The sequence below is a fragment of the Dromiciops gliroides genome, chromosome 3 (genome assembly GCF_019393635.1).
Source record: "Dromiciops gliroides isolate mDroGli1 chromosome 3, mDroGli1.pri, whole genome shotgun sequence".
Taxonomy (NCBI): Eukaryota; Metazoa; Chordata; class Mammalia; order Microbiotheria; family Microbiotheriidae; genus Dromiciops; species Dromiciops gliroides.
The window spans coordinates 580855983-580870382 of record NC_057863.1 but is presented as its reverse complement, the minus strand read 5'-3'; the positions used below and the strand labels follow the sequence as shown (position 1 = coordinate 580870382).

The following is a 14400-nucleotide window of genomic DNA, read 5'->3' as shown; positions in this document are numbered from 1 at the left end:
CATTTCTTTGTAGGTAAAATAGAAAGCATATTATAATAGAGTCCTACATTTGAAGTCAGAAGACCTGGATCTGAGTTGTAATTGTAGATCCTTTCCTTTGAGATCTTGGTCACACTACATAAGCTCTTTGTTCCCTTCCAGAGCTAAAACTCTATCAATCTGCAAGTCTATAAGGTGCCAATCAAAGGAGACCTCAAAGAAAACAGACTCTCTATACTGACAATGCAACAGAATGAGAAAGCATGGTGTGCAGAAACAGGGGAGCCAGGTTCCTAAAGCCAAGTTCTGAGAGTCAGGAGGGAGGTAGTGATATGATCTTGGTCAACAGTCAATCAAGCAGGATGAAGTCAGGAAATTTCAATGGGCCCAGATACATAGCAACAACTCTTTCACTCATCAATTTCTTGGCTGGTAGCTGCTGGAGGCCTAGGCTGTGAAAGACAAGGAACTATCATAAAGATGATCCAGTCAGAAGTGCTAGGGAGTTTGTTGTTGTTTGTCCTTCATTCTCTCTTCTCTCTCTCTTTTTTTGTGTGTGTGAAGCAATTGGGGTTAAGTGACTTGCCCAGGGTCACACAGCCAGTAAGTGTTAAGTGTCTGAGGCCGGATTTGAACTCGGGTACTCCTGACTCCAGGGCCAGTGCTCTATCCACTGCGCCACCTAGCTGTCCCTGTCCTTCATTTTCAAAGAGGATTATGACATCAGGGTGATGTTGACATGTAGTGAACTGGATTTAAGTGAGGGAGGGCTATGCAAGATCACCAACCTCACTCTCTCCTCCAGAGCCATCTGGGTCCAGTGGCAAGATATATATTAGGACGAGTAGAGATGGCCCCAAATGTTTAAGACAATTGGGGTTAAGTGACTTGCCCAGGGTCACACAGCTATTATGTGTCTGAGGTGAAATTTGAACTCAGGTCCTCCAGACTCCAGGGCCAGTGCTCTATCCACTGTGCCATCTAGTTGACCAATTGCTGGGGAGTCACTGGATTGAAGCAGTAGTCCCCAGCTTTTTTCATATACCACAATTTGTTTAGCCATTCCCCTATTGATGGCCATTCCCTCGATTTCCAGTTCTTTGCCACCACAAAGAGAGCTGCTATAAATATTTTTGTACATGTGGGTCCTTTTTCCTTTTCTATGGTCTCTTTGGGATACAGAGCTAGCAGTGGTAGCACTGGGTCAAAGGGTATGAACAGTCCCATACCCCTTAGGGCACAGTTCCAAATCGCTCTCCAGAATGGTTGGATCACTTCACAGCTCCACCAACAATGAATTAGTGTTCCAATTTTTCCACAGCTTCTCCAACATTTATTATTTTCTTTTTTTGTCATATTAGACAATCTGATAGGGGTGAGGTGGTACCTCAAAGTTGTTTTAATTTGCATTTTTCTGATCAATAGTGATTTAGAGCATTTTTTCATATGGCAGTAGATAGCTTTGATTTCTTCATCAGAAAACTGCCTGTTCATATCCTTTGGCCATTTCTCAATTGTGGAATGACTTGGATTCTTATAAATTTGATTTAGTTCCCTCTATATTTTATAAATGAGGCCTTTATCAGAAATGCTGGCTGTAAAAATTGTTTCCCAGCTTTCTGCCTCCCTTCTAATTTTGGCTGCATTGCTTCTGTTTGTATAAAAGCTTTTTAATTGAATGTAATCAAAGTCTTCCATCTTGCTTTTCATAATATTCTCTATCTCTTGTTTGGACATAAATTGTTTTCCTCTCCATTGATCTGAGAGGTAAACTATTCCTTCCTCTCCTAATTTATCTATGGTATCACCCTTTATGTCTAAATCTTGAACCCATTTTGACCTTATTTTTGTGTAAGGTGTAAGATGTTGGTCTATGCCTAGTTTCTGCCATACTATCTTCCAGTTTTCCCAGCAGTTTTTGTCAAACACTGAGTTCCTATCCCAGAAGCTAGAGTCTTTGGGTTTATCAAACAGTAGATTATTATAGTCATTTACAACTATATCTCCTGTGCTTAACCTATTCCATGGATCCTCCACTCTATTTCTTAGCCAGTACTACATAGTTTTGATGACTGCTGCTTTATAGTATAGCTTCAAATTTGGTATGGCTAGCCCACCTTCCTGTGCATTTTTTCCCATTAATTCCCTTGATATTCTTGACTTTTTGTTTTTCCAGATGAATTTTGTTATTATTTTTTCTAGCTCTATAAAATAATTTTTGGTAGTCTGATTGGTATGGCACTGAAAAAGTAAATTAATTTAGGTAGAATTGTCATTTTTACTATATTAGCTCTGCCTATCCATGAGCAATTGATATTTTTCCAATTATTTAGATCTGATTTGATTTGTATAAAAAGTGTTTTGTAACTGTGTTCATAGAGTTCTTGAGTTTGTCTTGGCAGGTAGACTCCCAAGTATTTTATATTGTCTACTGTTACTTTAAATTGAATTTCACTACCTCTTGCTGCTGGACTATGTTGGTCATTTATATAAATGCTGATGATTTATGTGGGTTTATTTTATATCCTGCAACTTTGCTAAAGTTGTTAATTGTTTCTAGCAGTTTTTTAGTTGATTCTCTAAGTATACCATCATATCATCTGCAAAGAGTGAAAGTTTTATTTCCTCCTTGCCTATTCTAATTCCTTTAATTCCTTTTTCTTCTCTTACTGCTATAGCTAACATTTCTAATACAATATTAAATAATAGAGGTGATAATGGACAGCCCTGTTTCACTCCTAATCTTACTGGGAATGTCTCTAACTTATCTCCATTACATATAATGTTTGCTGATGGTTTTAGGTAGATACTGCTTATTATTCTAAGGAAAGCTCCACCTATTCCTATGCTCTCTAGTGTTTTTAATAGGAATGAGTGTTGTATTTTGTCAAATGCTTTCTCTACATCTATTGAGATAATCATATGATTTTGGTTAGTTTTGTTATTGATGTGGTTAATTATATTAATAGTTTTTCTAATGTTGAACCAGCCTTGCATTCCCGGTATAAATCCCACCTGGTCATAGTGTATTATCCTGGTGATCACTTGCTGCAATCTCCTTGCTAATATTTTATTTAAGATTTTTGCTTCAATATTCATTAGGGAAATTGGTCTGTAATTTTCTTTCTCTGTTTTGGCTCTGCCTTGTTTAGGTATCAATACCATATTTGTGTCATAAAAGAAGTTTGGTAGAACTCCTTTTTCACCTATTTTTCCAAATAGTTTGTATAGTATTGGAATTAATTGTTCTTTAAATGTTTGATAGAATTCACCTGTAAATCCGTCTGATCCTGGAGATTTTTTCTTAGGGAGTTCATTGATGACTTGTTCAATTTCTTTTACTGAAATGGGCCTATTTAAGGATTTTCTTCTTCAGTTAACTTGGGCAATTTGTATTTTTGTAAATATTCATCCATTTCATTTAGATTGTCAAATTTATTGGCAATCCCCAGCTTTTTAAAAGAACCTCATTGCTCACCTCCTGGTATGAGGAAGGGGCTAGAAAAGGTGCCCTAAAAATTTCCTGCTTCACCTAACCTAACCCTGGCTTCCTTACTGCAGCAGGTGGGGATCCTAACTTGTGGATGAAACACAAAAAAAGCACAAAAACTTTTGCAAACATGATTCCATACACCACTGGTACATGGAATGTACACATGCTTAAGGACAACAAAAAATCCAGTAGACCTGAACGACAAATAGCTCTTACTGTGAAATAATTCAGCAGGTAATGCATCCAAATAGAAATCCTGAGTGAAACAAGCTGGCAAATGAAAGCCAGCTTACTGAAGTCAGAGCTGGATACATGTTTTTCTGAAGTGGCTACAGTGATGGGGAGCACTGTGAAGCTGGCATAGGATTTACAATAAAAACTAACCTAGTCAACAAGTTTGTAAAGCTTCCCAAAAAGAGTCAACAATAGGCTCATGACAATGTGATTAGGGCTTGCAGGAAAGCCTTCACACCACCATCATCAGTGCTTATACTCCCACCATGATGAACCCTGATGAGGTCAAATTAAAATGTAATGGCAGGGGCAGCTAGGTGGCGCAGTGGATAGAGCATCGGCCCTGGAGTCAGGAGGACCTGAGTTCAAATCCAGCCTCAGACACTTGATACTTACTAGCTGTGTGACCCTGGGCAAGTCACTTAACCCCAATTGCCTCACCTAAAATAAAATAAAATAAAATGTTATGGAAACATGAAACCCTCATCATCAATGTGCTGAAAGAGGGCAAGCTTGTAATTCTGGGTGACTTTAATACCAAGGTAGGCCCAAACTATCAGATATGACAGGGAGGAATGGAGTCAGAAACAGCAAGTCACTACAGAAAACCTGTGCATCTCAAGACTTTTTCATTACCAACACTGTCTTCCATTTAAGATGACTACCAGCGAGAGCAGCTAGGTGGCGCAGTGGATAAAGCACCGGCCCTGGATTCAGGAGGACCTGAGTTCAAATCTGGCCTCAGACACTTGACACTCATTAGCTGTGTGACCCTGGGAAAGTCACTTAACCCTCACTGCCCCACCAAAAAACAAAAATATGACTACCAGAAGACTTAATGTTAACAGATTAGAATGCTTCTCCAAGCATGAACCAAGCATGTTGCTAATTTGGAGGAAAAGCTGAGTCAACACATGGTTGGCAGAAAATTGGAAAAATTGGATTTAAGTAGAGCAGAAAAGGAGTGGTCAGTTTTTAGGGATCTGGTGCACTGCATTTGTTCATCTGGGCCAGAACGCTTGCAAATGTCAAAATTGGTTTGACAAAAATGATGCGGAAATTCAGAAGCTGCTAAACAAAAACGAGAACATCACAGGATTTACTTAGCAAAGTAGTTCATCTGTCTTCTAGGATGGCAGTGTTTAACTCCATTAAAAGTAAAATGTGAGTGAAGCCTGGAGGCTCAATATGAAGGCAGATGAAAATTAGTTTTACATTGATAGTAACAATCCAAAGAACTTTTATGATGTCCTGAAGGCTATAAATGGGCCAAAGACCTCTGGTCCATCTCTACTCAGCACTGAATGAAGTGCATTGATTAGTGATAATGACATAATCCTGGAGAGATAGGCTGACACTTCCATAATATTCTCAACAAAAGATCATGCACCAATGCTGAAACCACTGACTATATACTTTAGATTGAAGCCAATCCCTCTCTAGTTAAACTGAAGAAGAGGTTTTGAATGCCTTTAGGTTCCTTTCCTGTAGCAAAAAACCTGGTATTTATTTTATTCCAGCAGAGATTTACAAGGCAGTGGGCCCACTGCTCATACAAAAGCTGAAATCTCCCAAGTTAGATGGCAAGAGGAAGTTATCCCCCAGGAATTGAAAGATGCCTCCATGAATCATTTCTATAAAGGAAAACAAAATAGGTTGCCCTGTGATAATCACAGAGGGGTCTCTCTCTTAGTCATTGCCATTAAGATTCTTACCAGAGTCCTACTTAATCAACTGATCCTTCACCTGAAAGATGGTCATCTACTCAAGATCCACTGTGGCTTCAGAAAGGACTGAGGAATGATCAATATGGTGTTTGTTGCCTAACAACTCCAGGAAAAATGCCAAGACCAGAACAGAGGTCTGCACACATTTGTCAATATGACCAAGGACTTTAATACTGTCAGACATAAGGGCTTGTGGCAAAATTTGGTTGCCCAGAAAATTTCATGAATATTTTATGTCAGTTTCATGATGGCATGCTCTCACAGGTTCTGGATTATGGATAATGCTTTCACACTTTCATGACAGCATGCTTGCATGGATTCTGGATGATGGACAATGCTCTCAAGTTTTTCCAGTCACAATGGAGTGAAGCAGGGCTGTGTGCTTATTCCTATGCTTTTTAGCATGATGTTTTCAAAATGTCGTCAAATGCCTCCAATGAGAACAAAAATGGCATCAAGGTCAGCTACCACACTGATAGTAAATTATTTAACTTGAAAAGGCTTCAAGACAAGACTAAAGGAAGAGTAACAGTGATTTTGTTCGCATATGATTGTGCACTCAATGCAAGCCTCTGAGGCTGTGTTGTAACAGAGTATGGATGATCAATTCTGTTGCTTGTGCTAATTTTGGCCTGACAATTAACACCAAGAAAGCACGTTCTTCAGCACCACACCATCCATACATGGAACCATTAGTTACAACAAATAGAGAAATTTTGAATGCTATGGATAAGTTCACTTACCTTGGCAATATACTTTCCAGAGATGTACACATAGATGATGAGGTTGACACACACATTGCCAGAGCTAGCTCAGTGTTTGGGAGACTCCAAAGGAAAAGTGTGGGAGAGAAGAGTAAGTATTAGTCTGCCTACAAAACTGAAGGTCTACAGAGCTACTGTGCTGACCTCATTGTTATATGCCTGTGAAACCTGGACAGCATACCAACATCATGCCTGGAAACTGAATTGTTTCTATTTAAATTGTCTTAGGAATATTTTGAAGACCACTTGGCAAGATAAGGTACTGGACATTAAGGTCCTTTCTCAACCTTAACTGCCAAGCATTCAAACTCTACTGAAAAGTGCACAACTCCAATGGGTTGGCCAAGTTGTTAAAGTGCCGAAATACATTTGCCTAAAAGAGTATTTTACAGAGAACTCATACAAGGTAAGCACTCACACAGAAGTCAGAAGTAGTAATACAAAGACACTCTTCAAAATCTCTCTGAAGAACTTTGGTATCAATTGTAGGACACAGAAGACACTGACACAGGACTGTTCCAGCATGGTGTGCTCATATCAAAGAAGGCACTGTGCTCTATGAGTGAAACAAAATTGTAATAGCTCAAAAGAAAGATGACATGCACAAATTTAGAAACATATCCATTCCAAATGTTCATATGGACCATTTGCGCCCAACCTGTAGTAGAGCCTTCTGAGTCTGTACTGATCTCATCAGCCACAGATGGACCACTGTACCTTGACCTTGACAAAGTGATGTCATTTTGGTCGTCTTCAAGCACAAAGGACAACAACCACTGTATTTTCCTTTTGATTATCCGTCAGATATTTGAAAACAATGTTCATGTTTCTAGGCAACCAAACCCTACTCTGGACAAGTTCTATCCTGTTAGTGACTCTTCTAAAATGTGTTGTTTAGACCTGAACACAATACTCTCAACATGGTCTGACTAAGGGGGCAGACAACAGGGCTACCAGTCCCTTAATTTTAGATACTCTACTCCTATAGAGTCACAGACTTCATCAAACCAAGAAAGCTCTCCTCTGATACCACATTTCAGCATGTGGGTGACCTTGGTTTCTCAAAGGCCAACTAAGTTCTGGGCAAATCCTAAAAAATTTGAAGAGTTTCAAGTATAGGTCTAGCAGTAAACTGTGTTTGTCAATCAAGGATCAGCCAAGCTAAGTATGAGTGAGTTTCGTAACTAAAAGGCTGGCTACTAGAGGATGGATATTTTTGAGATATAGGAACTCATGTTAGTGAAGATCATTCACAAATACACTTGCAGTGCATACATATAAGACTGCCTTTCTTATCTTAGCTGCCATATCATACTGCTGGCTCATTCAATTACATGGTGAATGACTCATACTGGGATTGTTTTGTAATGAGGCACCTCAGTTTCTAACCTAAGGCTTGCTTCCACACCTCTGCTGATGTATTCTTTCCCATCACCATACTTGCCCCACCTCTGTTCTCAACAAACAAGATTCACTATACTCTTTAATTCATAGTTCAGAACTCACCTCTTCCAAGAAACTTTCTATGACTAATCCAACCCAACTTCAATCACTCCTTAGTAGATGTCATATCACCAAAACACAGATGTATTCAGTCTGTATTGATTATCCCTGAATCCAGCAACATTCTAACCAGCCAATCTCATGTCCTGGTCCAGTTTATCTATCCCTCCCCTACAGTCCAGTTTGGTCTCTGCATTAGCCCCTGCACAGGCCAAAGTCCCTTGTAACACCAATCTGTGCTCAATTTCTTCAATTCTACTTCACAAACATATAAAGTCCCTAGTATGTCTGGAGCCCAACAGGGCTTTAAGGAAAAAAACTAAACAGGAGGCAGCCCCAGATCTCAAGGGACTTAAAGTTTGATAGGTGCCTATTCAACAAAGGAAAACGTGTTAAGTATAACGAAGATGTCCAAGCAAAGTGTTATGAGAAATTTCAAGAGGAAGAGATTACTTTTCCATCTGAAGTATCCATTCCATCTCTACATTTTATCCACAGCTTAATCAGAATGATGATGATAATGATGATTATGCACATTTCTATAGAACTTTAACATTTACAAAGGTGATCTCTTTGTAACTTTGAGGGAAGTGAAAACCTGGCTTTATCTCCCAGGTCTACTATAAACTACTTGCATAACTTGAGTAAGTGATTAACTTTTCTGGGCCTCAGTTTCCTCCTCTGTAGACCAAGATGGCTATATTAGATGACCTCTAAGGTCTGTTCCAAATTTAAATCTATAATTTTCAACTTACCGGGAAACTGAGGCTCAAAATAGCAAAATGGCTTGTCCATGAGCACAAAGCTAGTAAGTCAAGATACAAATCCAAGTCCCATGGCTCCAAATCCAGGAACCCTTTCACTATATCACTATATCACACTAACTCATCCTTTAATATTCAAATCAGCACCTCTGTGAGCAATCCCACACTACCTTTGCTTCTGGAAGGCAGAAGACCTGGGTTCAAACACCACTTTGAAGTTTACTACCTATCATCGGACAAGTCACTTATCCTCTGAGATTCATTCCAGTTCTAGTTCTAAATATTCTTCATATATTCCAATGTATGTACACACACACACACATATACACATAGGTATGTGTATGTGTATGCATGTGTATCTACATGTGTGTGTATGTATGTGTTATCTAATTCTTTCCATGATAAATACCTCATTTCCCCAACTGGTCTGGTAGATCCCTAAAGTTAAGTCACATTCCTATGCTATACCTCCAGTGTGACTTAAGGAATTGATGCAAACCTCCAAGTTGGTACACCTAGATTGCTAGAATAAGAAAACCTATAGCCTGCCATGCTTCCTCCCTCTAGCATCCCACTGCATTTCTGGACCACAGAGTTTAAGATCATCTAGTCCAATCCCTTTATTTTACAGAGAAGGAACTGAGACCCACAGAAAGCAAATGACTCATAGGACCCCAGAAGGACAGAGGCAGATGGTGGATGGGTTGGTAACTGACAATACTTATGCTGCTCATAAATACTCAAAAACTTTAAAAACTAATATAGCAAACAAAACCAAAGCCAGGTGGACATTGTGGCCATTAAAAACAGAAGCTTTTCCCTTTCATTCTGATGCCAGCTGCTTCTCTGGGCACAGTTCCTGGTAATATATCTGGTTCTGCCCCTCCATTCAACAAAGACCACACTCAAGGTCTTTCATCCAAGCACACTAAATGCCCCTAAAAGATAAATACCAATATTCTTGTCCCCCAGATGAATTTATGGCACAAGCTGGCCTATCAAGGAAAGACAAGGTTTCGCTTTCCTAGGGCCTGCCCTGGAAGCCACTTGGCAGGGAAATAAAACTCTGAGAGGCACAAAGGTGCAAAGATAGAAAAAAATGGGAAGTTCCTCCTTGTTCCAGGCCTATGAAACCCTGCAAGACAAACTGATCTAATATATGAAAAACCATAGCAGTACTAAGAACAAAGTGAGCACTCAGCAACTGAAGAATGGTTGAAATAGCTGTAGTTAAAATACAAATGAATTTTATTGTGCAATAATAATGAATATGAGGAATTCAAAGAAACATGGAGTTGTATGAAATGATACACAGTGAGATAAGCAAAACCTATGTGATAGTATACACACATGCATGCATATACATACAATACATACATACATACATACATACATACACACCCAGAGATTAAAACAATGTAAATAAAAGATCAGTAGGAGGAAGTCAAACTCTGAACAACTGGAAAACAAATAATGGTTCCACAAAGAAGTGATAACAAAACATACCTCTTTATTGGTTCCTGAGCAAAATGTTATATTCATGCCCAGGAGCAGTTGCTATACTAGGTATTTTTGCTTAGCTCTTTTTCTTTTTTACCAGGGAGAGTTCAATTTGGATGAGGTAAGGGAGGGAGGTTATTTCCTGAAACAACTGTGATATAAACATAAAAACATCCATAAAGCTTATTTTTTAAAAAACCTGAATACCAGTGGCAGTGCATGTTCTTTCTTTGAAAGAGCCAAGGGATGGTCTCATAAGCCAAACTTAGTCAGCTGGTCCAAGTCTAATTCCTCTAATGGTTAAGGAGTTCCTTCTCATATCTACAATCTCACTTGCTTTATAATCCCATTTCCCTTTGCTTGATTTTCCATGGACATAAAGAATGAGTGTCCAGCATATTCCTAATACAGATCTTTCGTGTCTATGAAAACTTTAATACAACTACAGAAACTGTTGTCTAATGAACTGTTAGGTGAAAGAAGGAATAAGTCTGTTTGACCATAGTCGGCTTGGGCTCAGATAGCAGAACCAGGACAATCGTCATCCCGAAAAGGGGGCAGGAGAAGGTGGGAGGTTGCAGTGAATAGTGCTGAGTGGCTCCAACAGAGGTTGTAGTAGCTCTTGTAGAAAGCTTCAATTAAAGGGAATCACCAAGCCTCTGGCTCTAGTAAGAGTGGACGAACATTAATCAAACCGTTGGTCCCTGTACTCTCAAATTATGTCATAAGGTAAGAGCAGTCCAGTTGTGAAACCTTGGCATTAACCTTACTCTCTTTCCATCCTCTGCTCCATTCTAATTACTCACCAAAGCATATCAGCCTTACCTGGAAATGTCTCTTGGTTTTATCCCTCCATGCCCCCTTATGCCTGTGAGATGGCAGCAGCTTCCTCCCCAGCCTCCTTCCTTCCATTCCACCTCCATTCATCATGCACACAAACCCAGAGTCCCCTTCCCCGAAGTATAGTGATATGTCCCTCTAGTGTACAGGAACCTGACATAATCACCCAAAGCCTACAAGAGTCTAGACCCCTTAGTCTTGCTTCTGACCTCTTTCCATGGTCTGTAACAATTTATATCTCCAGTTTTATTTTCTACTCCTATCCTACAAGTATCTTTTATTCAAATTGGATTATTCACTGAAAACACTATGTTAAGACCTACCCCTCCCCCAGTGGCATTGATCTTACCATTCACCCTATTTAGAATGTCTTCACTTAGCCTCACCATGCACTCTTTTCTCTGAATTTCAGAGTCTAGTTTTACTTCCTTCTGTCTTACCTGACTGTCCCAACCTTTGCTAGTGAAAAGAAGTGCCTAGAACCAGCTAGTGTGTTCCAGCTACATAGGCTAAATTTGGAAGGATGAAACAGGTCTCCTGTAGGGCTTGTTTGGTACTAGGTCACTTCAGCCTCCTCTGAACCTGTAATAGCATGTTAATGCTAAAATACTCAAATGGTTTTCTAATCTCATTTTGTGGGTATTCCCTCTAGTGATCTAGACTGTAACCCACCCATATCCATCCTCTGAGATTTCGTGGCCTTCCATAAACTCTTATAATAAAAGAAATTTCCAGTTTCCTAGAGGTTATCCAGCCTGTTCCCCCTTTCCTTTTCAATTCTGTGTCCATCTCATTGTTTAATTATACTGTTTGACATCTATAAATCTATATCAACCCACCATCTATGGAGACACATATACACATACATATACACACAAAGATGGACAAGCTCCACAGACATTGATAATCTTACTATCATAGTCTGAATTGACAGGCATTCTTCATCCAATTTGGCTTTTTAAATAGTTAAATTTTAAATAGTTAAACCAAGGGGCAGGTAGGTGGCATAGTAGATAGAACACTGCCCTGAAGTTGAGAGGATCTGAGTTCAAATCTCACCTCAGACACTTACTAGCTGTGTGACCCTGGGTACATCACTTAACCCCAACTGCCTTAAAAAACATCCAGGGCCATCTCCAGTCATCCTTATATATATCTTGCCTCTGGAACCAGATGGCTCTGGAGGATAGAGTGAGGTTGGTGACTCTGCACAGTCCTCCCTCACTTAAATCTAATTCACTGCAAGTCATAACATCACCCTGATGGCATGGTTCTCTTTAGGAATGAAGGACAAACAACAAGTTAAGCCAAACTCTTCAATTAAGAATCTCTACAATATTCTAAAGGTAGCAATAATAAGACAATGTCATCCACAAACAACAGTATTTGTAGAACTTCACCATCTCTGCAAATCCTCTCTCAGGTTGGACTCTGCTGAATTTTCTCCAAGACAAGTAGCAAACACCTTTGGTAAGTGTTTTATGTATTTCTAGATATTAATGATCAGTTTGTCAAAATCCTTTCCAAAATGCACAGGAACTGAACAAAATTTTCCAGGAAGGAGCTAGCAAAGACTAGCAAGTACAACTACTACAAGCTAGCAAGGAGAGCAAATATTATCACCTCTCTTTCCTTTGGATAGTAGGCCTCTATCATTAATACAGCTAAGACTGTGTTGTGTCCAGCCATCTAAAAACAACCCAAGATACTGAACTGGCTATTTCAGGAAAAAAGATAATTTCGTTGTTTCTCCACGTATCCTTTGTTCAGATGGTTGAGGAAATAGCTACTCTCTTTCTCCCCAGCAATAATGCTCCTTGATTCCAGCCCAGTCCCAAGGGAGTACTCACAGAGAGGGGGCCCAAACAGCACTGTGTCTAGGGCTTTCAGCTGTAGCTTTTGCCTGTGACTCCGGTCAGTCATCTTAAGAACAGTACCTGTCATTGTTGCATTGGTAATCGCTAACCTATAGAGAAAAGAGCAAATTCAAATTAATAAATTTCAATTCAACAAATGATAAGTGCTGCCAAGCTGCAGAAGAACCATAGGAAAGATACAAATCCTATTTCCCATTTGAAAACAGTCCATTTTATTTTTGAACAACTCTAATGGATAAGATGTTTTCTTATAACAATTCTAAAATTTTAACCCTTTGCAACTTCTACCTATCTGTCCCTGGAACTTCCCTCTGGGACCAAACAAAATAAGTCTAATCCTTCTGCATGAAAGTTTTTGATTGCTAGAAGATAGCTATAAATTGTAGGTCTGCTCCTTCTCCCCAACTACCCTCAAGTCTTCTGTTCTCAAAAAACTTCAAACTCTCTTCATAAATCAAGAGCTCAAGGCTCTTTACTATCCTGGTTGCTCTTTTATGGACATTCTCCAGATTACCAATGGCTTTCCAAAAGTATAGTATCTAGAACTAAACATAAGACTCATAGTGTGATCTAACCAGGGCAGAATACAAAATTATCACCTCTTTATTTCTTCACATCATGTGGGTTTTCCAATCCCTAAATTCTGGTGTTTTCTCTCTTTTAATTATTTCTTATTTATCCAATATACAGCTCATCTGTACACATTTGTTTGCTTGTATACTCCATTAGACTGTGAGCTGCTTATGGAATGGTCTGTTTTTTGCCTCTTTTTGTATTCTTAGAGCTTAGCAACAGAGTATTAGGCACATAACAGTTATTTAATAAATGCTGACTGATTTATATCATGAAGGATTCTCTGGGCTGTCAATTCATTTACAACATTTCTCTGACAGATTTTTTTTCTATGACATAAAGGCATTTTGTTAACATTATTATTTTTTAAAAATATGATTGCATTTTATTATTTTCCAGTTACATGTAGAGATAGTTTTCAACATTTGTTTTTATAAGATTTCTCGTTGCAAATTTTTCTCTCTCCCTCTCCTCCCTCCCCCCTCCCCAAGACAAGCAATCTGATATAGATTATATGTGTATCATCACATTAAACATATTTCTGCATTAGTCATGCTGTGAAAAAAGAATCAAAGCAAAAAGGAAAAACCTAAAAAAAGAAAAAAATAGAAATAGTATGGTTCAATCTGTATCTAGATGCCACAGTTCTTTTTTTCTGGATTTGGAGAGCATTTTCCATCATTAATCCTTCAGAACAATCTTGGACCACTGTATTGCTGAGAAGAGTCAAGTCTATCACACTTGATCAACGCAAAATGTTATTGATACTATGTACAATGTCCTCCTGGTTCTGCTCATCTCACTCAGCATCAGTTCATGTAAGTCCTTCCAGGTTTCTCTGAAATCTGCCTGCTCATCATTTCTTACAGTACAATAGTATTCCATTGCATTCATAAAGCACAACTTGTTCAGCTATTCCCCAATTGATAGGCAACCACTTAATTTCCAATTCCTTGCCACCACAAACAGAGCAGCTATAAATATTTTTGTACATGTGGGTCATCTTCCCTTTTTTATGTCTCTGAAAGATCTTTATGGAAATACACTTCAGTAGAAAAAAAGTCCTAGATACGGGGTCTAGAGAGAGATGGGCTCCCAGACAGTATATCTGTTTAGGAGACAAGGGGAAGCTCAGGAGTCAATTCC

The 14400-nt window shown here is 39.0% G+C and overlaps 1 protein-coding gene across 12 annotated transcripts in view; it reads right to left on the bottom strand.

The window, feature by feature from the left end:
• Positions 1-14400, bottom strand: part of STIM1 (stromal interaction molecule 1) — a 258245-nt gene that overhangs the window by 59145 nt on the left and 184700 nt on the right. For all 12 annotated transcript variants that reach the window (XR_006355528.1, XM_043991779.1, XM_043991776.1 and 9 more), the window contains one exon: positions 12655-12770. Coding sequence is in view for 11 of the 12 variants with exons in the window: in XM_043991779.1 (XP_043847714.1) it covers positions 12655-12770 (116 nt within the window). In the remaining variant the exon portion in view is untranslated. The remainder of the gene's footprint in view (positions 1-12654; positions 12771-14400) is intronic.